The 25,859-nt window shown below is 53.1% G+C and overlaps 1 protein-coding gene across 4 annotated transcripts in view; it reads right to left on the bottom strand.

The window, feature by feature from the left end:
- STX1A (syntaxin 1A) overlaps positions 1-25,859 on the bottom strand; it is a 55,508-nt gene extending 29,649 nt beyond the window's left edge. For 2 of the 4 annotated variants that reach the window (XR_003989523.1, XR_003989522.1), the window contains exons 1-3: positions 25,786-25,853; positions 13,852-13,929; positions 12,541-12,640 (exon numbers count right to left, since the gene is read on the bottom strand). Coding sequence is in view for 2 of the 4 variants with exons in the window: in XM_030472233.1 (XP_030328093.1) it covers positions 12,541-12,640; positions 13,852-13,929; positions 25,786-25,815 (208 nt within the window). In the remaining 2 variants the exon portion in view is untranslated. Of the gene's footprint in view, positions 1-12,540; positions 12,641-13,851; positions 13,930-15,213; positions 15,559-25,785 lie in introns of those variants that run through there. The other 2 variants (XM_030472233.1, XM_030472234.1) reach the window with 2 other exon arrangements.

Here is a 25,859-nt window from a genome sequence, read left to right as displayed (position 1 = left end):
AGTGTCATCTCCTACCATCACCACGTGCTTTTGCAGGTGTCCCTCTGCTCAGGGGGGACTTCACTCCAAAAACTTATGACTCACCATGAGGTTTGAATTGTCTTTCCTCAGAAAAAAACAGTATATGGGGTGAAAAGAAGTGATGCAGAGACTCCAGTGCTCCTTCCAAGATGAGGTACAACAGGGCAGATGTTCTCCACCACACAGTGACAGGACTTTACTGCCTGCATTCGGAGGGCAGATTCAGGGTTGGGGTCTCCCTGCTGTTCCTCCTTTAAAAATAGGCTGCCTCTAAAGTCTCGACATTGCCACGTCTTCCCAAAACCTTCTCACTACGCTAGAAAAGAACAAGAAAGGAAAGAACTGGAGCAGGTTGACCTGGCTGTGGTTTCTCTCCAGCAGCTTTGGCCAACTAAGACAACTTCTTAACTTCAACCTCATTTCTTCAATGGAAAATACTCAAAGAGAAGACCTGGCTACCTGGGAACAGCAGCACCTGCAGCTGGGAAGAGCAAGGCAGCATCAGAGTTTTTCCAACGAGCCAAAGGCAAAAGGAGCATAGAAAAACACTTCCAGCGAGTCTGCCTCTGCTCTGCTTTTGACCCAGGAACTTTTTAGGAGAAACTTGTGGTTTTCTATCCCCTGGTTAATCGAAGTAACCACAGAAACAAACTGCTCTGTCTGCCCAGCTCTACTGCTTTGCTCTAAACAAACACTAATGCACACTGAGCTGCCCCAGGTACTCTCAGGGCCCCAGAGACTCCTGGGGGTCAGCTCTTTCTTGAACCCAGGTGTTCCTTATCTGAAGTAGAGGTCTTCTTTCTGCTGAGCCTTTTCATGATTACACCTGTTAAGGCAGCATTTACTTAGTTTAAGAGATTAAAGAGCAGTAATTTTTTGAAGTGGAAAGTAAGACCTGAAGATAAAAGCAGTGAATGTGAAACCCCCCCAACAAAACACAACACAACCTGTCCAGCGCCACAGACCAACTGCTCAATATCATTCTTAAAAGTTAATGCAGCTCTAAACCTTTTTATGCTGCAGAAAAAAGCTGAGCAATATTCAAAGCATCAACCACAGGCATGAAATGAATGACGGTTTCATGTCGTGACACTAGGGAAAGGCTGGAAGTCACACAGGCTCTGCATGTGGGCATGTCAGGATTTGATAACTTCCCACCAAAACTCTCCCCAGGAGCTGTTCCCTTCGTGGCTGCGCTTCCAGGGACAGAGGAAGAAGTTTTAACACTTGTACCCACCACTTCTGAGCAGACCCAAGAGGAAAAAACTTCCCACAGGCTCAGACTGGGAGCAAGGAGGTGACAGCTATGAGAATGCCAGCAAAGAAGACTTTGGGTTGTAGAAAGTGTCACACATGCCCTCAGACTCCTGCTCAACAGCTGTTTTAGAGACAGTTTCCATCAAAACAAGACTAAAACAACATCAAGGGCATTGAAACGAACATCTCTGATCTGACCTGTACCCAGCAGGTCTGGGTAGCAACTGCTATAGGAAATTATCAGGTCAATGCTGATGGCCTCCAGCTCTAAATGGGGGGCACAGGAAGAAAACAGAAAGGCTCTAAGGACAACTGGGTGCCTTCCAGAAGCAGGCTGCTTGAATTAGGGAACACCCATGTTTTACCACAGGGACAGAATACCAGTGCTCTTTAAGGCAGAGAGTGAATCTGGTACAGAGATCCCTCACCATACGGAAAAAGTGGAATAATCCTAGTTAACAAATAAGCAGAATTCTCACTCACCTGCGCTCCTCCTCACAGCTTTCACCTTTTCCAGGATATGAGGTTTCACTTTGGCATGGATAAATGGTTTCGCCTCATCCTGGGTAAGAGTCTTCCCATCCATATGTCGTAACTCAGAACCAAGCAACCCCACTCAGCCAACGCTAACAGGAGCATGAGAGAGCTCAGAACAAGAGCAGAGCTTCTTCCCCCCTTTCCAACACAAGGTGCAATGTCTTGGTGCCATTTCACATCTCCCCTCTGTGCTGCACAACTTCACTTGCTGATGACCAAGTTGTACAACCATCGGCACCGCAGACATCTTGCTCCCCTTTCCATAGCCTGCCCCTGGGCACTGCCACCAGCATGGGGACACCAGGAAAGTCTTCATCTCCTCAGTGCCACACTTGTATGTGGCACATGAGCTGCACTTCCCTTCCCATGCAGAGTTATTTTAGATTTCCAGGTCAAAACCAATACTAGCTAAGTGCCATCACCAGCCATGACAACCTCTGGCAGTTATCTGAGCCAGGAATGATGAATTAGTCTTCTCATTAGAAGCGCACAAAAAAGTGGTTTGCAGAGTGCTGGAGGCAAGTAATAAATAGTATCTACACAAGATGGTCTTCAGCTGACCCACATGCTTCAGCTGTGCACACATCAGTATTTACAGATCAGAAGCCAAGTTCTGACCTGTTAGATCCTACACCAGTTATTAATTATTTACCTTAAAGCTAATTAATCATCCATTAACTCTTTGTGAGCTCTTCTACAAGGAAGGTACCCTCATGAAGTGACTCAGTGAATGCTTCTAACAGCTACAACCTCATACAATTAAGAAGAAAAATCATTCATGGGAGAGCCCCAGGCCAGAAATCAGAGGAGGCTACATCCCAGCTGCATTTCATCTTCTTTCCCTGACAATTATTTGGCCTTGTCTGACCTTTCATTAACTGCCACATGGTGCTCATAGCAGAATGCTTCCCCAGACACACGTTTTCTTACTTGCAATCAAAGCAGCTCTTTTATTTGCATTTTTTGCTAATAATCTGATAACCCAGTTAGGAAAATACAGTTATGCTCCACCTCTGTGGGGCGTGGGAGGCCAGCAACAGTGCTGGGAGATTGCAAGAAGCTGAAACCTATTAAGCAGGCTCTGCTGGCATTCAAAGCAAGCTCAAGGTTTATGCTGCCTGTCATCAGATGACATTTCTCTCCAGCGGACCCACAGGAACTGAGGCAGGATCAGTGGGCAGGTCAGCAAGGACATGGGTAGAGAAATACCACCACAGCGGAAGCATCAGGGCCATGTACTCTCCTCTGAGAGCTTCCAAACCCAGTGCTGCCCGGCTGGAGCCTCAGCAGCCATCCTGCCTGAAACTGCAATGATTTTTCCCATTCCCCCAGCCAAATTCAAACTAAACACCTCCCAAACCCCAAAGGTCTCAGGTTAGGGTGTTTCTGCTGCAACACCGTAGCTCGTCACCACTTCGCTTCCCATGTGAAGTATCTGCATCAGCATCCACAAGCAATGTGCAGGTTCCCCACTGGTGTTTGCTGGTACTTGCAGATACTCTGATTACTCCTCTTTTGTCAGAGGAGTTCTCTTTTATGCTTAATTTGAGGCTGTGCTGGGATAACTCATGGTCCAACCTCCTAACACTGGGATTGTAAGAAATAGAGCCAAAAGGGATGGGGGCATCATCTGGCCATCACCGCTCCGCCACAACAGTCCCATCCCATGGCTGGAGGTTCTGCAGCTGCTTCTTGAGAAGCCTCCAGTGAAGCCCCCAGCCAAGCCCTACGCAGGGTGACGCCTGGACACACATGGCAGCTTTCCTCACATGGCACATTCACGTTTGCATCCCAAATGCAGCCCCCATCACACCCTGCTCTCCTGGAGCATTTCCATCCAGCTCCCCTCTCCTGGGGACAAAACCACTGGCAACAAGATCTCACAATGTACCCAAAGCCCTCACTGAATAGCAAGCACCATGAGCCCGCTCAGGAAGTGAGGCATCAAGCCAATACTTCCAGCACCCCCAGACTCCAATGGGGACTCTCGTGAGAATCATAATTTCAACACCCAAGACCATACAGGGGATGATTTCAACATGAAACTGAAGCCCCTGTTGGCCACACACATCTGGTTCCCACTCACTGGATCCCCATCATTGGAAGTGTTCAAGGTGAGGTTGGGCAGGGCTTTGAGCAACCTGCCCCATGGCAGGGGGGCTGGACTGGATTATCTTTGAAGGTCCTTTCCAACCCAAACCACTCTGTGAGTCCATGATTCTGTGGCAAAAGCCGAGCTACTACAGGGGGGAGGCAAATTAAACACATGGAGAGATCATTTGCCTGAAGCACTACAGATATTGAACAATAGACCCATTGGGGAAATGGAAACCCCTTGAATGAGGGTGACTACTCCTAATTTACAAATAAAACCATTAACAGTAGCAGAGACCCTCACACACTGGGAAATAAAGGAGGTGGCACCTTACTGAGCAACTCCGGATGCTGCAGGATAAGATTTGTATGCTTTACAAATGCATAGACTGAATACCCAAGGCATCTGTGTCATTGATACCTGCTATTGGAGTACATATTCCATCAGGTTACTTTGGTTTGACAGTCCCAAGGTCCACTTTAGCCACCAAAGGCGCTCAGATACTTGGGGGCATCACTGATTCAGATTATCGAACGGAGATTAAGGTGATTTTGTTGACTAGTGGAGATCAAGATATCTTCATTCAGCCATAAAACCATGTTCCCAAATGTTGATTTTGCCTGTGTTGAAAATGCAGGTAAGGGGGAAGCCCCACAGAAAAGTACAGCCCAACAGAACAGTGGATTTGGATCTTCTGACCAGTTGAATAGTGGAGCTAAAGTTTGGGTCCAAACACCCAACGGCCCACCCAAGCTGGCTGAAATTATTGCCACTGGAAAAGACAACATGGTATTAGTGATTAAATCCAGACAAGAAAAATGGGAATATGTCCCTGTGAATAAATGCTATTTGAGAGAATGATATTATTATGTTTTAGTTTTGTGTTTTACAGAAACTACAGATCCCAGCAATCATCATATGTCTTATGGCCCTTTGGGCGATGCCATTACCCCAGGAAGGTATCTGAAGAGGACTGACATCTCACTTGTGCACTTGAGACGGAAAAGCAGCACCAGACCTCGCAGACAATTACACCTGTAATGTGAATGAACCTTGCCTTTGTAGCTAATCCAACATTTTCCCCAGGATTACATCTGTGGACAACCAGTTTGTCAGGAAAATGCTACAAACAATTGTTTGTACAACAGCACACAGAATAAGATGCAGCAACTATAGCCAATGCTAGTATTGCTGCTAGCAAATGTAACCTTTTTAGTGCTTATAATCTCTGTGCTAATAGTACTGAGCATGTATACAACCTGAGTAGCAGTAGTGAGAATATAACTCTAGCATCCCTCAGTGTGCATAATAGTTGTTACACTTATTAACAATATGGAATTGCTGTCTATGGTACCAACCATGAGACATTGTGTCATGTGTCTCTGCCATGATCAGGAATCAAAGAACCGAGTGTAATGGATGGGAACCAAGCTGAGAGCTGATTCCCTCTCATGACTGAGAGACATAACAAAGTATATGTTTTTGTCAAAGTGTCTTCAGTGAAGTATGTATGTTTATGTTCCTCATGACTGCCAATGGAGCTGATGAGCCCTTGCCAGGCAGGCAGCCAACGCTGGGCAGGCAGCAGGGCTCTGCCTGCACAGGCTGGAGCTGGCAGCTCCCAGGCACTTGCTATAGGAGGCAGACCCCGGCCACGCCGCTCTCTGCGCGGCTCCCGAGTAAGGGCGAATGGGCAGCAACACCCCCTGCGGTGATCAATCAGCTTCCTGGGTGCAGAGAAACCGCTACTGGCATCTACCCCCATGCAGCTGGTGCTGCACCCACGCACCAAGGCAGGATGTGCAGCGCCGAGGGGCGGGCAGGCAGGCAGCAGCCCTGGGAGCAAACCAAGGGAGCAGTAGGAGTGTGGTGGGCAGAGACCAGGGAGAGGGGGCTGGCGCAACGTGTCCTGTCAGGAGAGTAGGCAGGAGCTACATGATGATGGTGGGCGGTGCTGTGAGGCATAAAACACCGGGATTTTGGGGGGAGCTTGCAGGAAAACAGGAGATACTTTCTGTCTGAATATTTTCTCCTAAAACAAGCACTGAAAAGTTTTGGAACAACATTCAAGCACTTGATTATTTCAGCAATTTATATGTACAGCAGCACTGTGTTAACCACCTTTTAAAAAAGGAACAGAATTCTATTCCAAACCTTCCCCCAAGAATATTTTTTGCCTTACTGCATTGCAATATTAGGCCACGCTTCTGTACACTATTTTTGAGTACTGGGTAAGATATCAGTTTGGGTCTCCAAGCCAAGAGTGGAGATTCTCTCTATTTTCAGCATTCTCCTTGATCTGCCATTCTTTGAGCGTGGTGGTTTCTGCCTCTCTGGGTGCAAATACACGTGCCCCACAGAGCTGCTGTCATGCAATGGGACAGTACAACTTGCCTGCACTATTCTACAATCTGATTCTAGGTCTCTTTATTTGGTCATTATGCAGAAGTAAAAAGGTTGTAGGTATCTCACAAACTTCCAGCCACACTGTCAAACAAACACTTAGGTTGGAAAAGACCTTCAAGATCATCAAGTCCAACTGTTCCCCACCACTGCCAAGGCCACCACTAACCCATGGCATTGAGGGCCTCGGCTACACGGGGTGTGAACACTTGCAGGGACGGTGACTCCAGCACTGCCCTGGGCAGCCTGTTCCAATGCCTGAGCACCCTCTGGGGAAGGAATTGTTCCTCATCTCCATCTAAACCTCCCCTGGTGCAGCTTGAGGCTGTTTCCTCTTGTCCCATCCCTTGTTCCTTGGGAGCAGAGACCAGCCCCCTCCTGGCTCCATCCTCCTGTCAGGCAGTTGCAGAGAGCGAGAAGGTCCCCCCTGAGCCTTCTCTTCTCCAGACTAAACCCCCCAGGTCCCTCAGCCGTTCCTCATCACACTTGTGCTCCAGGCCCTGCACCAGCTCCAGTGCCCTTCTCTGGCCCCGCTCCAGCACCTCAATGTCTCTCTTGTAGTGAGGGGCCCAAAACTGAACACAGGATTCAAGGTGCAGCCTCACCAGTGCCGGGGAACAATCACTGCTCTAGCCCTGTTGCCACACTGGTGCTGATATAGGCCAGGATGTTGTTGCCCTTCTTGGCTACCAGGCAATGTGCTGGTGTGGCCTGAACCCTGAACAAGTCCAGTCTCATCGTTAGAGGAGTGAAGTCAGTTCAGCAGGAAGCGCCTGCTGCAGATGGGCAGGGAAGGGCGGCTGCAGCCCTTGCAGGGCAGATGTGCCCAGCTGCTGGCTTTGCCAGGGGCCAAGGCAGAACAGCTCATTTCACCAGTTCCTGCCATTTCCTGGCCTGACCCACTCAGACTCTGGTCACTCTTTCTAGGACTGGTTTTACAAGGACCTCTGCTCTCCACTGATGTTGTCAGCAATGCAACAGGCACCCCATCCCAGCGGTGAGGCACCCATCCTGACATCAAACCCACTCCCTTTCTGGGCTTGTCCAGCCGGGTGCTGCTGACACTGTCAGGGCTTTGCTCCCTGCACAAGTATCTCAGAACTGGTCCCATCACTGTAAAGCCTGCTCTCCCAGCACCGGGTACCCCGGCTGCCAGCCCTTCGGTCGCTCACCCAGATTCTCCTCCATATCTTTATCAGTTGAGGCACATCGTTCTCAAACGATGAACAGCCAAACTGACTGCAGCACTAGCATCTGTTCACTCCAGAGGACAACACTGCAGAACCAGGGACTCCGTATTTCTGACTGTCACAGCCTGGACATGACACAACCCGATGGGTAAGGGGAGCCACTTCTAACAAACACCAGCCTGGTCTAGCATAAAGTCTCCTGTGTTGAAGCCACAGCCTCCACTCCTCGGCCCGTGACTGCCCACCAAGCAAGCCCAGCAAACAGCACCCATGCCAGGGACCTGCCCTTCTTCCTCCCCCAGGCCCAGCCCACCTCACTTCTTGCTGTGCTCCTGTTTCTCCACAATGTAAAACCTCTCAGAGTCCTTCAGCACTTGGATTTCCTGCTCCATCCACCTGCTTCCTCCCACCACTTGCCTAAAATCTGCACTTTAATCAAATCCTTCTCCTCCTCTTCCTTCCACCTGAAACACTGCTATGCATACCACCCCTGACATTTTCATCAGCTATAGATTTGTAAAGACAGTTCTTGGACACCCCCCCCACCGCAGCAGGAGCCCCTGCTGCAGCAGTGCCCACAGAATGATGCTGGGGACCCAGGAAATGACAGGACCTCTGACCACCCTCCTCCTCCTCCTGCCTGCGCCCCTGCCCTTCTCTGCTGACTGTCCCCCTGCTCTTGGCATGCCTAGAAAGCACAAAGCCTTCCCCATGCCACAGTATGCAGCAGTGCCGAAGTAATCCTGCAAAGCACAGTAACAGGATTTATGGCTTGCTCGTATCAGCCCTCCTAAACTCATTTCTGCAAATAACAGATTATCCCCCCATGTCAACACCGAGACAATGGAGATTTAGCAAGAGAAGGCTGAGATCTAGCTGCAAAGCTGGGATTGCATGAGGCCTGCTGGAGAGCATCGTGCTGCACCCCCGGGAGCAGGTCAGAACACAGAATCCCAGGTTCTGCTGTCCTGTCCTCTGGAGTGAATGGATTCGAGTGCCGCAGTCAGTTTAGGTGTCCACAGTTTGAGAACAATGTGCTTCAACTGATAAAGATGCGGAGGAGAAACTGGAAGAGGGCTGCCAGCCAGGGTGCACCCGGTGCTAGGGGAGAGGTTTTACAGTAATGGGACCAGTTCCAGGACACTCCTCTCCTGCCTGTGCAAGCAGCACCCCCAGTGTCTAGTGGTGCACCAGCCCCAAGGTAAGGGCACATCTCTCTGTTAGGAGATGGTCTGCTAGGAATTACAGAGACCACCCTCTAAATAACTCAAACCTCCTCCAGAAGACGGAGAGCCTGAACAAAGTCACCTACGACCTGGGCCCAAAGCCACCACCTTGAGTCTGCACAGCTTAAAATATGAAACTGGAGGCCAAGTGTACATGCAACTGAGCCCCCCCATCCATCCTGGTGCAGAGCCATAATGGGTCTGCTTCCAGATCTGAGATATTTATTGGGTCTTCTGAAGCCTGTGGAGATGGGCTGAGCTGACAGGCTGAAAGACACGACTTTGATTTGAAGATTTATGTTCCCAGAGGCAATTTATCCAGCGAACGGCATCCGTCACGTAACACAGCAACGAGGGCGCAGGGAGGATGCGACACACCAAGGAGGCGAATGGCAGAGAAGTCCTTCCCGACCACTCCAGAAAAAAAAAAAAACCCAACAAAACCATTACTTCATTCCTCTCCGGCTGGCAACTTGCCACTTAAAGCCACCTTCCCTGGGAAGTGGCTCAGACGAAGGACTGAGGATGAACAGCCTGCCGCAAGTGCCAGGAGCAACAACAGATGCAGCAGCTCACCGGGAAGGATTTTAGGAACAGGTTTACCAAGACTGCAACTCAAATCAGGAGCAGCAGCAGCCAAGGAGGAATACAGCCCCTTGGCCGCTCCGAGCCCATCCAAGCCCCGACAAGATGCTGCCCAACTTGGAGCTGCAAGCACAGGCAGGCAGGCAGGGGCTGCCACCTCACCGGCATGATGGCAAAGCCAGCCAGCTGCCCACCCACCAGGCACCAAAATAAGCCTAAGCAGCAGTGGCAGCACAGATCCAGGAACAGTCTGTGCAGCCACAACAGGGATCAGCAGGAAGGGAGAGGATGGTTTGGGAGGGATGAATCCTGTGTGTGACATAGATCCAGCCCAGCACCTTCACCCCATGCCAGGCAGGTGGGTAAATCTAGGTCTCACACAGACACCTGGACCTCGCCTTCTTCTGCAAGAGCATGTGCAGGAGAGCACCAAGAGCTTGCATCTGCCTTAGCACATAGCCATTTAAGAAACAGGTTCCGGTAGGATTGTACCTCTGGAGTCTATTAGTGACCCTGAAAAGGCAGCGATGAATTCAGCCAGCAGATATTGTACATCCTTCTCTCCCTCCCTTTCTCCCTCCCTTCTTCCCTCCCTCCCTCTCTCCACTCGGTGCTCCAACAGCAACTCCAATCACTGTTCATGTTTCCCAAATTATCAGCCCAGCTCTGTCCTGATCTTCTAAAGCCCCACTCCAAGGTCCTCCAGCTCTAGGAGGGACTTGCCAGTGGTGCTTAAGGAGTTTGTGTCTCTTGATGGAGAAGCTACAACCTCACACCAAACTGAGCTGCACCACACAGCACATTTTCCTCCAGACAAGAATGAGAAGTCTCTGTCTTTCTTTTGATACACTGGGGGATGACTTCCCATCATCTTGTAGTAAAGGTTTCACATGATGCTAAAGTGCTTAGAGAGCACTAATATGTAACTAAGATGCTGTTCCAGGGGGGAGGAGCAGCATCCCAAATTCTGCACAAGTTTTGCCCCTGCAGAGAGCGACATCTTGCCTTGACTGTCATCACAGCTGTCATTCACTTATGTGCTGGGTTCAGCTGTAACAGTTATTTTCCTCCTTCTTAGTAGCTGGTGCAGTGCTGTGTTTTTGACTTTAGTCTGAGAACAACGCTGAGAACACACTGATTTTTTCAGTTGTTGCTAAGTAATGCTTACTCAGATCAAGGACTTTTCAGTCTCATGCTCTGCCAGTAAGGAGGGGCACAAGAAGCCGGGAGGAAGCAGAGACAGGACACCTGACCCAAACTAGGCAAAGAGGTATTCCATACCACGGCATGTCATGCCCAGGATAAAAACTGGGGGGAGTTACCCGGAAGGCCCAGATCGCTGCTCGGGTCGGGCTGTGTATCGGTCAGCGGGTGGTGAGTGATTGCTTTGTGCATCACTTGTGTTTATTGTTTTCTTTTCCTTTTCCCCTTCTATTTTTATATTCTCTCCCCTTGTTATTTCTGCTCTGCTCTCCTGAGAGCCCCTGGAGCTCTGCGTCCAGCTCAGGACTCCCCAGCACAAGACACGCATGGACCTGGTGGGTCCAGAGGAACCTCCAAAACGGGCCAAGGGCTGGGACAGCTCTGTTGTGGAGAAAGGGGAGAGAGTTGGGGCTGTGCAGCCCGGACAAGAGACGGCTCCAGGGAGACCTTCCTGTGGCCGCTCAGGACTTCAAGGGGGCTTAGAGGAAAGATGGAGACAGACTTCTGACCAGGGCCTGCAGGGACAGGACAAGGGGCAATGGGTTTAAACTGGACAAGGGTGGGGTGAGCTTGGACATAGGGAAGAAATGTCCAACCATGAGGATGCTGAAGTGCTGGCACAGGGTGCTCAGAGAAGCTGTGGCTGCCCCATCCCTGGCAGTGTTCAAGGCCAGGTTGGACACAGGGGCTTGGAGCAACCTGCTCTAGTGGGAGGTGTCCCTGCCCGTGGCAGGGGGTTGGACTGGGTCATCTCTGAACGACACTTCCAACCCAAACCAGTCTGCAATTCTACAAGCCTATCTACCACTGAGCACCTGATCAGACCCACCTGATATATCAGACCCAGCACCTCCTGGACACACCACAACAGTACAAAACACTAATCTGTAAACAAGGTGTGGGCTCTTATTTCACTGCTCAAACAGGTTTTGGCATTCTAAACTGTATTTTCTACAATACCAAGGCAAGGTAACACTGTAAAACAAAACTATGAGCACTCCCAACGTCCTGCATGCTTCTGGAAGTCATGTCAATGTCACCGTATCTTGTTCACTGCAGATCTCAGACTTTTAAATAGATTATTATGCTTTTAGGCCACAAGTGCCCTTTGCAGCCTGAGCTGGGGCTCAGCCCCAAGCAGTCCCTGTGCCAGTGCATGCTGTATGAGCCCAGCAGCCGGAGGCAAAGCAGTGACAGCTCTTCCCTGAAAACACCCAAACAGAGACTGCAAAACAGACACTGCAAAACCTTACAAGACAGAGCCTGGAGGATCATTGTCAGCAGTCTGAGACGTGAATTTCCTTGAGAAGATCCCTCACTTCCAGGCTTGGCCAAGTAAATTTTAGCTGAGGAGCAGCTGCCAGGAGAGGGGAGAATGAGAACATTTTGGAAGCACCAAGTTCTTCCAAGCAATTTTCAATATCTATTGATTTAACCTAGGGCTGGACACAAGAAAACGTGTGCACAGGCAACCTCCTGGAAGCTCTAGAAACAACTCGCAGTTAGATACAAGTCCCCTGGAAAGGACAGTCTCTGGCCAGCCAGTAACAAAACGTCCTTCCAGACAGGGAAGGTTGGGTCACAAGCGCACACCGTGGGCTCAAAGCTGAGCTGCGTCATTCCAGGGCCAAGCAGGCAATGCTCAGCCTGTTCCGTAACTGCTGCCTCATCCACATCCCCTCCCAGGCAGCCTGGGGCAAGACAATGGCCAACCAGCATCAAACTGGTTGGCCATTTGTTTGCTGTTTGCTCTTTTCATCCTCCACCCTTCAGGAATTCCCTCCAGCAGCCTCTCTGGACCCTCACCATCTCTCAAGGCCAGAAAGTCACCAGTCATCCCTCCATCCCCATGCAGGTCCCAGCCCTTCCTCAACCCAGCCATCAGCCACTTTGGCAGCTGGTGGCTTTCCAGCTATGGCCACTGAAGACACGAGGACTTCTGCCTGACTCCGTCCACCCCACAAGTGGCCCAGCCCCACGCAGCCACGTGCCCACAGGGGCACGGAGCTCACAGCTCACTCACTCTCGTCAGGGTTGGGTGAGGCAAGTATGGCACTGTGCTTCCTCTTCACTTCCTCCACGTTCTCTGAAATCTTATCGATGAACCCTCGAATTTCTTCCACCTGTGGAGACAGGACAACCAGAGACGTCTCCTGTGAGACACCTGCGCCTTCGGGAAGGGCCAGGATTATTAAACCCTATCTCAAAGCAACCATGACACATCTGAACAAACATCCTCCTGCGCAAGTATTTTCCAGCTGGATTCTCAAACTGTAGGACCACTGTGAAAACAGAGCTTCCAAATCACAGCAGCAGCTCTGCAGACACAGCAATGTCATACAGACTCTGTGTCCTATATTCTTTGCAATGCAGTGAGAAACATTTGGGGTTTATTTAAATTAGCATCAGATTTATGGATGCCCAGACCCTGCACCTCTGCATGAAGTACACTACTGAGGCTGCACAAGACAGGCTCAGTCCCCCATGGTTCTCTGCTCCAGGGGCTGAGAAGCCCAGTTTGACCCTCACCCCACAGGCCAGGGAGGCCACGTTTGCCAGCAAATCCATGCTGGCGCTTTCCCTACACTTCTGAACAAGGAGACGTGCCGGCATTGCTGAGAGGGGAACATCTACTTGTGCCCTCTGCCTGCTGGGCTGCCCACCTTCTAGCTCTGTCTTCTCCTTCGACTCACACCACAACTTTGCTCATTTTCCTTCATCTGCATATGAGATTTTATTTCATTCCCCACTTCATTGCCTGCACAGATACATTTTAACACCCCCTACACACATGCCATGCTAAGGGTGTGCTAAAAATCCGCATGCAGATCTTACAGCCACCCACATGCCAGAAGACAACCTCTTGTTTGGTAACGAGAGGCACAAAATTAAACCAATCCCATGCAGACACTGCTACTCTGCAGAGATGCCTCCAGGAGCAGTTTGGGAGCCGGTCAGCTTTAGCAGCTGGCTGGAGGTTGGCCAGCTGCAGGGCTCCCAGGCTCCACTGCCCCACTGGTGTCTGGAATAGCAGCAGCATCTGCTGCTATGTCTGGTGGAGCAGAAAAGCATCCATAGGGCCAGGTAAGCCCAAGACAGCCTCAGGTCTGCGTGGAAACCTGGTTCCTGCTAACTGCCGCTCTGAGTGTAACCCCCAAGGACCCCAAGCATCAGCTGAGCAGCATCAGCCAAGCAGGGCCCCCCTCCTCACCTCTCCTGCTGCTCCCTGCTGGCGGTGGGAGCCTGGACCACAGTCCCACAGCCTCCTCCAGTGCTAACAGAAAGGTCTGAGCTCACTTCAGAGCTACACTGGAGAAAAAATAAGCCCTCTCACCTGCTCAAAGAACTCATCCATGAAGCGGTCCCGGTCCACACTGACGGTGACTTCATCATCGTCGTCACTGTCCTTTGCCTGCAATGACATGGAGAGAGGCATCAACAAGTGCTTCCTGCCAAGTTTGCAACTCCATTTCAGGAGCTCCCCAGGGGCATCTTCCCCTTCTCCTTTGCTCACTTGCTCCCAGGAGCTGGGGCAAATGCCCGCGTGGGACACTCCAGGCACCAGAGCACTTATGGACACCAAGAAAGCAGCAGACGGCCAGCTCCAGCAATAAAGGCACAATGCAAAACACCACTGCTAGTGACACCCATGCATTTACAGAGCTGGAGAGGGGAACGTTATGAGCTATCCTCAGCTATGAGCGAGCACAAGGTCTCTGCAAACAGCAGTGCTGGGAAACACAAGGAATGCTGCAATGGGAGAAGATGAAGGATGCTGCAAGGGGAAAGCACAAGGGATGCTGCAGAGCGCAGAAGAGGTGGGAGAGAACAGAGAATATAACAGAACTAGTAAAGCCACAGCAGGCAAATGAGGGGTTGTCTGCTGAAGCATGTGTGTCATTGTCACTAGAAATGAAAACACCTCCTGTCCCAGCAAGTCAGAGGATGCAAGCTCACAGAGGAAAGAAAAATTACAGTCCTCTGTACAAGGAGACATTTAAAAGATTATTATCCAAAACAGATACATGATGGAGTGAAATGGAAAATTAATGGGGTGGAAAAGTTTCCCCTTACTCCACCTTCACTAGAGAAGGAACCAGTGGAATGGAGAAGATTTAAGAGAGAACTGTCTCTGCTCATCTCATAACTGTACCACATTTTGCAGCTGGTTACACGTCACCCTGTGGCCCCTTCACACTTTGCAGAGAGCTAGTCTGTATGGTCTCCAGAGAGATGCCCCTCACCTTGAGATAAGTCACATGAAATATCTATCCTTCCCCCCTAAATTGTCATTTCAACTTAGGGTGACTGATCTGGGGAGTCACACAGGGGAGACCTCAGCTTTCAGCCTTACCACTGCTCATGGCACCCTTTGCTTTTGTAACCATTGAGTGAAATGTTTAACCAAAGATATCAAGATTGGAGAGCTGCCGCGATTCAAGTGAAAACGTCACCCTGACAAGGATCAGCAGGAGCGGTGCTGCCCTCACCCCACTGCTCTGTGCACACAGAGAAGAAACCAGGAATTCAGAATTTGTTCGTTTTGGCCACAACCAGGCCCCCACAGAAGCAGGAGCTGCCTGCCCAGTAAGGCAGGACATGGCAAAGCCACCAGCCTGGGAAAGGGTTGGTGCATTTAGATTTTGATGGAGCCAGGCAACATTAACCTGAGGTCTTCAGTGAAAGAAAAGTTTACCTGAGTGAAAGACAGTCACAGTGTCTGTCACTGGGGTTGGAGCAGCTGCAGTGTCTGTTGTCGGGTCTGAGTAGCTGCTGTGCTTGGGGTTTGAGTAGCTGCATTGTCTGTTGCTTTGCCATCAGATCCAGAGACATCTTTCTCCCGCTCCTCACAGAGCAGGTCTCTGTAGGCATGGGCCAAACCCCAGCACATTGCAGCGAGTTGTCCGTCTCTGGCATTGCCAGGGCACCAGCACACCTTGTCTAAGCGTTCTGCTCGTTTCAAGGCAGCTCGCCCCTGGGGCACAGCAGCGTGCTGATGCACCGGCGGGGCGAGGGTTATGTAGGGCAGGATGCGGCACTGCCCCGCTGTGCACAGCACGAGTGGCACAAAAGCCCAGCTGGGAGCCCTGCAAAGAGGAAATGACAGAGATGGAGCCGGCTGCTCGGGAGGACACGTGTCACTCCGGGCACCATCTGTCCAACCCACGTCACTGGAAACACCCTCCACGCCACCACCGCCTCCAACACACAGCGCCAGGCTGGTTGCCCAGCCCCACCACCCCCGACAGCACCCCCTGCACGCAGGAGAGCAGCGGCATTGGCAGAGGGGCTGAGCAGGACTCGAGGGGGAGGAGATGTCACCAGGCTGCAGGGCACTGAAGGATCACCTGCCCCCAGCATCTCTGTCCATCCTGCGGCTCAGCCCAGGCACACTGCCAGCCCCCACAGGCTTTCTCACCCTGGGCTTGAAGTGTTTTTGCATACACTGCTGCCAAAGCAGAAACAAAACCAAAATACCCTTCCTCAGGACACCTAAAATGTCCACTCAGCCGACAGTGTTTTGGCTTTATGCATCCCAGCTGTGAGCATCCCAGGTTTTCAAAGCCACACGGAAAGCTCCGATCTAGGTCAAAGCTACCCTCTGGTGCTGCTTAACACAAGCAGCAAATAATTCACAGCCTTCAAAAGCCCAGGCTTGCTTGCCAGTGACAGGCAAGCAGCATGCAGTCCCAACACCACATAAGCACACCAGGCACACCATCCTCCCAGTGCTTCCCAGCTGCCGAAATGGCCATCCTCCATCTCTGCATCCCACATCTCTGCATCCTCCATCTCTGCATCCTCCAGGCGCACACATTGCAACCTCAGGCAGCAAAGGCTGCACCAAGACTCCTTAAGGGGAGAGAGGAAACAGAGGTACAGCAAAAAGCTGCAAGTCTAAGTACCTTTTTAGAGCCTGGCTCTAGAACCAGCTTACAGCAGATAACAAGCCCTGCAGCTTTGGGGGTCACTGGTGTTGCCCACTTTGATACAGGTACCGCATGGCACTGCTAATCACCACCCGCTTCACTAGTACTGGGGACAGATACTCTGCCACCAGCACGTCCAGAGCAGAAGAGCAAGAGAGGTTTGATCAACAGGGCCTTGAGCAACCCTGGTCTAGTGGAAGGTGTCCCTGCCCATGGCAGAGGTTGGAACTGAATAAGCTTTAAGGTCCCTTCCAACCCAAACCAGGCTGTGATTCTATGACACCTACTCTTGCCTCAGGCAGCCCCAGGCAGCACCAGACACCCAGGGCCTCTGGGCTTTCACCCCACACACACGATAGGTGAAGATAACCCTTCTTTTGCAGGGTTTACTTCTCGAGGCCGCGGGAGGCCAGGCAGCAGCAGGCAGCGCGGGCAGCATGCCAGGCTGGGGAGCCACGGCCTCCCTGGTGCTGCGGAGTACGGGGAGCAGGATGGGGAGGGCAGGTCAGCCAAAGCTCTTCCAGCCTCTGTCAGGGCCTCGCAGGGTTAAAGGTGTTCTTCCACAAGGGCTGAAATCCCAAGCGGAGGCAGAGCAGAAGTGCCATACCCTCTTCTACCCTCCCTGCAGAACAGACCAGTGAATGGGAAGATGGTCCAGAGCCCACGGAGTTTTGTGGGTTTTGCAACGAGCACACTGCTAACAAGTTAGTTACTGAGCGGATTCCATCCCTCCGGTTCAAACCTCCGCAGGTGCTTTCTGGAAGACAGCAGAGGAGCACAAACCAGCTGAACAGGCTCAGAGCCTGCTCTCTTCCAAAAAGCAGGAGGCGACAGGCAAGGCGAGCTGCAGCAGGGCGCAGTGAGCTCTCTATTAGCTCAGCAATGGCTATGCGCAGGCTTTAGCTCCTGCCCTCTTCTGTTAGCGCTGCAGATGAATGTGACCATGTCCAGATCCATCAGCGGAGCGGGTACAGGCAGCAGAGCTGCACCAGGGCAGAGGAGCAACGGGCTCAGCCACCACGCAGCAATTCTGTGGACTTGGCAGTACTGGATTAGCAGTTGGACTCTATGATCCTAAAGGTCTTTTCCAAACTGAATAATTCTATGATTCTATGATCCTAATAATCACCAACCCAGCCCATGCTTCCCACTAACAACTTTCTGATGAATAAAAGTTCAAGGCACAAATGACTTTAGCATTCAGCAACACCTGCATGAGCCAGGAGGCATTTCCAATTCCCAACACTGGCAGTGCAAGGGAGAACAAGATTTCCAAGAGTTTTGTCCTTAGGTGTTGGCTTTCACTGCCGCAGAATTACATTCCCAGCCTCTGGCTTGAAGCCCAACCCTTTTGTCAGAGCCATGGTCAACTCTTAAGCTCAGTTTCAGAAGCAGGCAGCTAAAATTCTACTAAACTATTAAGAACAAATGACAGAGGTGGAAGACGTGCCACCAGCCCTGCAGAGGGCAAGGCTGAGCTCACTGACCTCCCCCACCAGTGGTGACCACGAGGTCTGTACCATATTTCCCACTAACTGGAAGCTGCTGGCAAAAGGAGAAGGAAAGCCTTGGGCAGGGGAGACAACACAGGTGGCACGAGAGATCACACGGCCCTTGTAACCAGGAGAGGATAAACACGAAAATCAAGGTAGTCCAGAAAATGGTTCTCCTTCAAATCAGACTGCACTGCCTACAGACCCTTACGGAACATGTTGGTTTTGAAGGGATCTTCAAAGATCCACCAGTCCAACCCTCCTGCCATCAGCAGGGACATCTTCCACTAGACTAGGTTGCTCAAATGGCCATGAATGCTTAAATGGGAATGACATTTCTTTGGTGCTCTTGCCTAGACCATATAAAAGAACCTTTACACCATGCAGGTGAGACACCAATCCTCCCAGAAGGCGTCTTCTGGAAAAACAAAATGAACAGTCATTTCATACACCACAAACTGAAAGACTGACAGGACTTGATGGAAGACCAGATAGCAATGGCAGATAAAAAGGAAGACTTAAAACAAGAAAATCCACAGTAAACATCACAGCAGAAGAACTGCCCAATGGGAGACCTTCCTGTGGCCACTTCAAGGGGGCTTAGAGGAAAGATGGAGACAGACTTCTGACCAGGGCCTGCAGGGACAGGACAAGGGGCAATGGGTTTAAACTGGACAAGGGTGGGCTGAGGTTGGACATAGGGAAGAAATGTTGTACCATTAGGGTGCTGAGGCACTGGCACAGGGTGCCCAGAGAAGCTGTGGCTGCCCCATCCCTGGCAGTGTTCAAGGCCAGGTTGGACACAGGGGCTTGGAGCAACCTGCTCTAGTGGAAGGTGTCCCTGTCCGTGGCAGAGGGTTGGATTCAGTCATCTTTGAAGGTTCCTTCCAACACAAACCACCCTTTGAGCCCATGACACACCACATGCCACAGCCTATGCTCTGCTCACAGCCATGAGCCTGCTCCCCCGTTTGGGGGGCAAGGCAGCACCCCTATTTCAGACACCAGCCCTGCCATTAGCACCAAAGGCAGAGACACAGCCCTGGGGCACACACAGGCCTGTCCTCTCCCCCTGCCTTCCGGCTCAGAAGTTCTGCTCCTTGTGCTTCCAAAGTTGCCTGCTTTTAAGTTTTTCCCACAACAGTCCCGCTGGCTCTGTGCCTGCTCTGCTCCTGACACAGCATCAGTTTCCCGCAACGTCCTTTCCTGTTTGCCTCCCCTTCCAGAATCTCCTCCACGGATAGTCCCGCAGGTGCTGCAGTCCAAGGACATCCAGCCACCTCCTGCTGCAAGTTTGCTCAGGTCACCCTGCAGCTGCCGGGAGCCAGGACATTGCTGCACACTCCATCTTCCCGGATCTTCCACTTGGGCTCACTCTCCTCCTCTTTGCTAATCCACGTAATTTTCTGGAAGTAGCAATTTATCACAGTACTTAGCCTAATGAGCCTGACTGTACATGTTCTGCCTGTAGTGATCACTTTGCATATTTCCTGAGAAATCTTGTTAACAGGGAGATAAACAGCAAAACAAACATTTGTACAGCTCCCGAGCAGCCTGCACAAAGACACGTGCAATTAAAGCAACGGGAACTGGCCTGAACCCCTTTGGCTCGAGCCCTTTTAGATATCCAGCACTCAGCCAACACACATGGCTTGCAAACCCAACATCTCAATTACTCCTTGGCGTCCCCAGCATGGAACCAGGTTTCAGGAAGCAAAGAGTGTTTCCATATTCAGCCTGACTTCAGTGTGAGCACCACGCTCCCACCGCACCAGACCTGGAGATCCCCAGCAGACACCCGGGACCCCACAACGGCTGGGGAACAGAGAAACATCTCAGACAAAAAGCATGCAAGGCCGGTGCTGCAGACTCACTGTGTATCACCTCTGTTATCTCCCACCACAGAATCATAGAATCAAATAGGTTAGAAAAGACTTTCAAGATCATCATCAAGTCCAAACATTCCCCAGCACTGCCAAGGCCACCACTAACCCATGGCACTGAGGCCTCGGCGACACAGTGTGTGAACACTTGCAGGGACGGTGACTCCAGCACTGCCCTGGGCAGCCTGTTCCAATGCCTGAGCACCCTTTGGGGAAGGAATTGTTCCTCATCTCCATCTAAACCTCCCCTGGTGCAGCTTGAGGCCGTTTCCTCTTGTCCCATCCCTTGTTCCTCGGGAGCAGAGACCAGCCCCCTCCTGGCTCCATCCTCCTGTCAGGCAGTTGCAGAGAGCGATAAGGTCCCCCCTGAGCCTTCTCTTCTCCAGACTAAACCCCCCCAGGTCCCTCAGCCATGCCCAGCTGACAGACCCAGCAGACCCCAGGAGGAAGGTCTCACTGCATCTCACCCCATCCCGCTCTCCATGAGCACGAGGGAGCCAGTGAAGCAGCTTCCCTGTCCCAGAGAAACACCCTCATGGCAGGGAGAGACGGTCGAGCCAGGCTCAGCTCAGTGGCCACAGCCTTCCCCAGCAGCTTTGCTCCTTGCAGCCCCCAGAAAACCAGCTTTTTGGCATCACAGCGATGACAAAGCAGAGCTGGGCTGGGCAGCTGTGCGGGCTGCGGACACACAGCATGGAGCCACCGGCCACCACACACCAGCTGAATCATTTATGTGACCCTTTTAGGTGAACAGAAGAGCTTGAGAGCACACCAGGCAACCAAGAGGGCTAAAAGAGGAAAGAGGACAGCAGTTAAATACGCAAATGTTATCTCTCTCTGAAGGTCAGCAGGGACTTGTGCACGGGAGGGTGGCTCTGGCAAAGCCCCACTGCCCAGATGGAGATCAAGGAGACTGAACTCCTGCTGCAAACAGCAACCTTGCTCCACTTCACATCTGTGTCCTCAAGAGAGGAATCGTCAGCAGGAGCAGCGGGGGATTATCAACAACAGGGGATGGAGCAAGGTCTGGCTGCAAGTCCTCGGTGCCCGCGCTGCAGATCTCAGCTCCTGCAGAAGGGAAGAGGGTAGATCCACAGAGCCAGACCTGGAGCCGACCTTGCTCCCTCCACCCTCCTGTTCTTAACACACACCTCCCCACAGCTCCCATGGGCAGGAGGCAGTGCTTGAACCTGGAATGTGGAGACAGGAGTGGGGATGGGATCAGTCACTGGGAGGAACAACAGTGCAGCACATGGACATGGACACTGCTGGAGAAAGGCCCTTGGAAACAGCCAGCAGAGAGGAGAACGGGCGCAGGAGGAAAGGGGCCAGGAAATCATTCTGAAGCTGGAGACATGCAGCAGCGGGTTTGGGTTTGTGCTCGTGCCTCTCCTGTTGGCGTGGGCTGGCAACCAGCTCCCTACTCAGAAGCTAAGTATGATGAGAAACAAAAGCTAGACATTAAATAAAGGGCAACTCTTCAAACCCCAGAGGGATTGTTCTCAATCAACACTCATTTGAGCGAGGCAAGTCTTCAGACCCAAATGGAAGGTGACCAGAAACATGACCATCACTTGCTACGCTTGCTTTGTGGCAAGCAACTGCTGAGGTTTCAATCCTACAAACACTTCTGCGGCCACCCACTCTTAGGCAGACGACCAGCCCCACCACACAAGGTCCGTGCTGGGGGCCCAAGGAGGGCCTCCAGGCCAAACTGTCCTTGTTCTCCTGTCACCTCTGTGGAGAAGGTCCTTCTCACACTGAGGGAACTTCTGCCACCACTAAAACCCACCAGGCCTGGACACCGGCCTTGCCAAACCTCTCCCCACAGCACCCAAACCCACGATGTGGGCAGTGTCCACCCTAGCACCTCAAGGAACGCTTCCAGCATGTAATTGCAAGATAAAGCATCAGGTGAGCACTGCCTGGTAGGGAACAGGGAGAGGATCTGTCAACTGATAAATGGTCTTTCCCAGCCCAATTAGAGCGCAGTGACTGCTGCAGTCACCACAACTCGAGAACTATTGGTAATTCTGCCAGTTGCTGTATGAACTGTTGACAGCAGAGTCCATTCTCCCAAAATCACCAGACACATGTTTCTTAACGACCAGTAACACCAAGTGCATGGAGCTCCTTGAGCGACAGCAACCCTGACCCGAACCGTCCAGGTCCACTCAGCCACCGAACCCACAGCCCTGCAGCTCCCGTGTCCCCTCGAAACCCTCTCTCCTGGCCCAGGCAGACATCTCGCAGCAGCCTGTAGCACTTTAGCATCCTCTCTCTTCCTTCAGCACTGTGGGGCAAGCACAAGGAACTGAGTCTTGCTGGAAACAGGGCACCCCGGAACCAGGAACTGCCAAACGCCACTTCCACAGCTGGCCCGACATCTTCATCACCGACAGAGCAGAATGAAGGGCACCCTCAGCACATTTACAGCTGACACGGAGCTGAGTGGTGCAGTCCATACGCTGGAGGGAAGGGTGGCATCAGAGGGACCCAGACAGGCTGGAGGAGTGGGTCTGTGTGAACCTCATGAAGCTCAAGCAGGCCAAGGGCAAGGTCCTGTGCCTGGGTCAGGGCAATCCCCAGTACCAGCACAGACTGGGGATGGATGGATGGATGGACGGATGGATGGATGGATGGATGGATGGATGGATGGATGATGCAGAGCAACCCTGTGGAGAAGGACTGGGGGATACTGGTGAGTGACAAATGGGACATGGCCCAGCAGTGTGCACTTGCAGCCCAGAAAGCCAAGTGTCTCCTGGGCTGATCACCAGCAGCGTGACCAGCAGGTCAAGGCAGGGGATGCTCCTCCTCTGCTCTGCTCTCCTGAGACGCCCTGGAGCTCTGCGTCCAGCTCAGGGCTCCCCAGCACAAGACACACATGGACCTGGTGGGTCCAGAGGAGCCTCCAAAACGGGCCAAGGGCTGGGACAGCTCCGCTGTGGAGAAAGGGGAGAGAGTTGGGGCTGTGCAGCCCGGAGAAGAGACGGCTCCAGGGAGACCTTCCTGTGGCCGCTCAGGACTTCAAGGGGCCTTAGAGAAAAGATGGAGACAGACTTCTGACCAGGGCCTGCAGGGACAGGACAAGGGGCAACAGGTTTAAACTGGACAAGGGTGGGGTGAGCTTGGACATAGGGAAGAATTGTCCAATCATGAGGGTCCTGAGACACCGGCACAGGGTGCCCAGAGAAGCTGTGGCTGCCCCATCCCTGGCAGTGTTCAAGGCCAGGTTGGACACAGGGGCTTGGAGCAACCTGCTCTCGTGGAAGGTGTCCCTGCCCGTGACAAGGGGTTGGAACTGGATGAGCTTTAAGGTCCTTTCCAATCCAAACCAGTCTGTGATCCTATGACGCTTGCACATGTCCTTCCTCTTCCTACTCTCTCTCGAAACATAATTCATCGTTATTTCACCAACTGGACCTGTCTCACACCCCAGAAATCCTGATGTCTCACCCAGACTGTTCTGACACTGCCCAGGCAGGACGGAGCCATGTGAGACCCTCACAGCCCTGCAGCACCCATCACCTCTCCCCACCCCACAGCACCCAGCTGGATGCCCAGCTGAACCCAGGCAGCAGAGCCTGGGATCTTCCCCCACCTGCAGCTGGTGACAGCTCTTTACATGCAGCACCCTCAGCACCACCCTCCTCAAGCTTCAAAGAACACAAGCAGAGCCTAAATAAAGACATTTTAGGTGCCCGGAGCACAGGGACAAGCAGCTTACAGACTGTCCCAAAAGCAAAATGAGTTCTTGTTTGGGTATTTTTTGTCCTACCCCTGCTCTGTCACCAACACCTGCAGCAGGAGGGGCTGCTTTTGGGGGTTTCAGGGAAGGGGACCAGCTCCAGCCCCACTCCAGAAGAGCAGAAACCACCACCCATGGCTAAAGCTGTGGCACCTACCGGCAAGCAGCTGAGAGTGAAGCTCTGCTGCTCTCCTGGGCATCCTCCCCGGCCAGGCCTTGCTGTTCTGCCTCCACATCAGTAGCATGGTTTTCAGCCACAAGCTAAATTTCCTGTCCCTGGCTTGGTGCAGGGCTGGGGGCACCACCACAACCCCCCCACCCCGCAGGGCACAAGATAAGCTCCAGCGCGTTTGAACACAACCAGAGCCCCAAGGTTCAGAAAAGACACAGGATGAGCACTTTGAATTTCAAACAATTTTAAAAATCCCATTAAGACATGAAGCTCTTGCCCTGCAGAGCAGTGAGACCCTGCGCCCCCTCCTCAGCTCCAACAATGCCTTTAATCTGCTTTTTTATCATTCCTGGCATGTTTCAGACACTGTATTAAAACGGGAAGAAACTGGCCCAGGCTGTGGATGAGGCTGGCTGCTGGCAGCACAGAACAAACCAGCCCCAGCACTCCCCATACTCTGTCCACTGCAGCATCCCGCTCCTCTCAGGTGACCGCCACCATCAAGGCTGCAAACCCACGTCTCCCACAGGCTCTGCCCCAGTGTGGGCACCTGCTCAGCTCTGGGGCATCCGGATGCTCCAAACTGGACTCCACCCATTCATCCCCGGGAGCCCCCGGATGCAGCAGGGAGCCCTCAGGAGGATGCTGCACCCTTCAGCATTAGGCTGACGAATACGGATCAGCAGCAGAAGTGAGGCAAGAACATGTCTTATTTTTCTCAAGATGTATTTAAAGGAATGGAGAGATTTTAAAATACCCCACGGCATCACTTCTCAGCCAGCGCCGGCTGCCAAGAGGACATTCGTGGGGCTCATCTTTACTATTATTATTATTAAAAAGCCTATTTTCCAATCCTATTACACAGCCTGTGCTGTTGATGGAGAAAGAGCCCCCTGTTTGGGTGCTTTCCAGGCTGAGCGGGGGGTGCAGTTCTTTATATAGCCCTGTCCTCCTCCAGCCATCCCTCAGCACCAACAACCACCCCTCACCCCAACAGCCACCGCTGAGCCCTGTGCTGGCATCATCCCAGCTCCCTCCTCCTGGGGTTTTCCAGATGGAGCCAAATTCCTGGCTGAAGCGACTCTCTGAAGGTGGGGTCTCTGTGGGGACCGACAAGGGCACCCACAGGCATCCCCCCACCCCTGGCTCGACACGGGGTACCCCCCCGGATGACAGACCCTGCTCCCTCCCGTGCAAGACGCGGCCGTGAAGTCATTCAAAACAAACCCCGGAAAGCAGCAAAGCGAGCGCCGGGCGATGGCACCAGGCGGGAGGATGCTGGAGCAGCGCCCTGGCACTGCGAGATCTGCCACCCCCCGCGCATCCCCGCTGCCCCCACACGCTGCAGCGCTCGGCCCCGCGCCCTCGGGCGTCCCGGGGGGTGCGGGTGTCCCCTCGCTGGGGCACTGCGCGGTTACACAGCGCTCCCCCGGGACGGGCTGCAGCCTCCCCGCGCACCCCCGGGCACCGCAGCGGGCGCCGAGCGGACGGTGGCAGCGGCCGCCCCGGGCCCGGGTAGCGGAGGGCAGCGGGCGCCGACCCCCGGCGAGGCGGGTGCACCCCGGGGGCGGCGCGGCCCCAGCTCTGCCCAGCCCGGATGACATCAGCGGAGCCCGGAGAATGAAAAAGCAAACGGGAGCGGCCGGGGCGTGGGGCGGCCCCGGGGGGGCTCTGGCACGGCTCTGGCACTGCTCAGCCCCGCTGCTCGCGGGAAGCTCCCGCCGCAGCCCACCCCCCGCGCCGGGCGCTGCCCTCCCGCCGCCCGCAATAACAAACATCCCACTTACCGCTCTCGCCCCCCCCCCGGGGCTCGGCACCGCGGGCAGCCGGTACCCGGGGGACGCGGGTCCCCCCGGGGCAGCGCCCGCGGCTCGAGCCGCCCGTCGCCGGGGGAGAAGCGGCGCGGGGGGACCGGAGCGGGAAGAGCCCGGGGGATGCCCGGAGGAACCCCGCTCTGGCCCCGACACCCCCGCAAGGCCCGGGGGTGCCAGCCCCGGCCGCCGCCCCTCCCCCCCCGCGGCCCGCGCCCCCCCACTCACGGCGCGCAGCTCCCCGGTCCGGTCCTTCATCCTGCCGCTGCGCCCGGCCGCCGCGCGAGGGAGGGGCGGGAGCC

Source organism: Strigops habroptila (genome assembly GCF_004027225.2).
Source record: "Strigops habroptila isolate Jane chromosome 13 unlocalized genomic scaffold, bStrHab1.2.pri S16, whole genome shotgun sequence".
In the NCBI taxonomy this organism is placed as follows: Eukaryota; Metazoa; Chordata; class Aves; order Psittaciformes; family Psittacidae; genus Strigops; species Strigops habroptila.
Note: the sequence above shows the minus strand (reverse complement) of the source record. Positions and strands in the feature narration are given on the sequence as shown.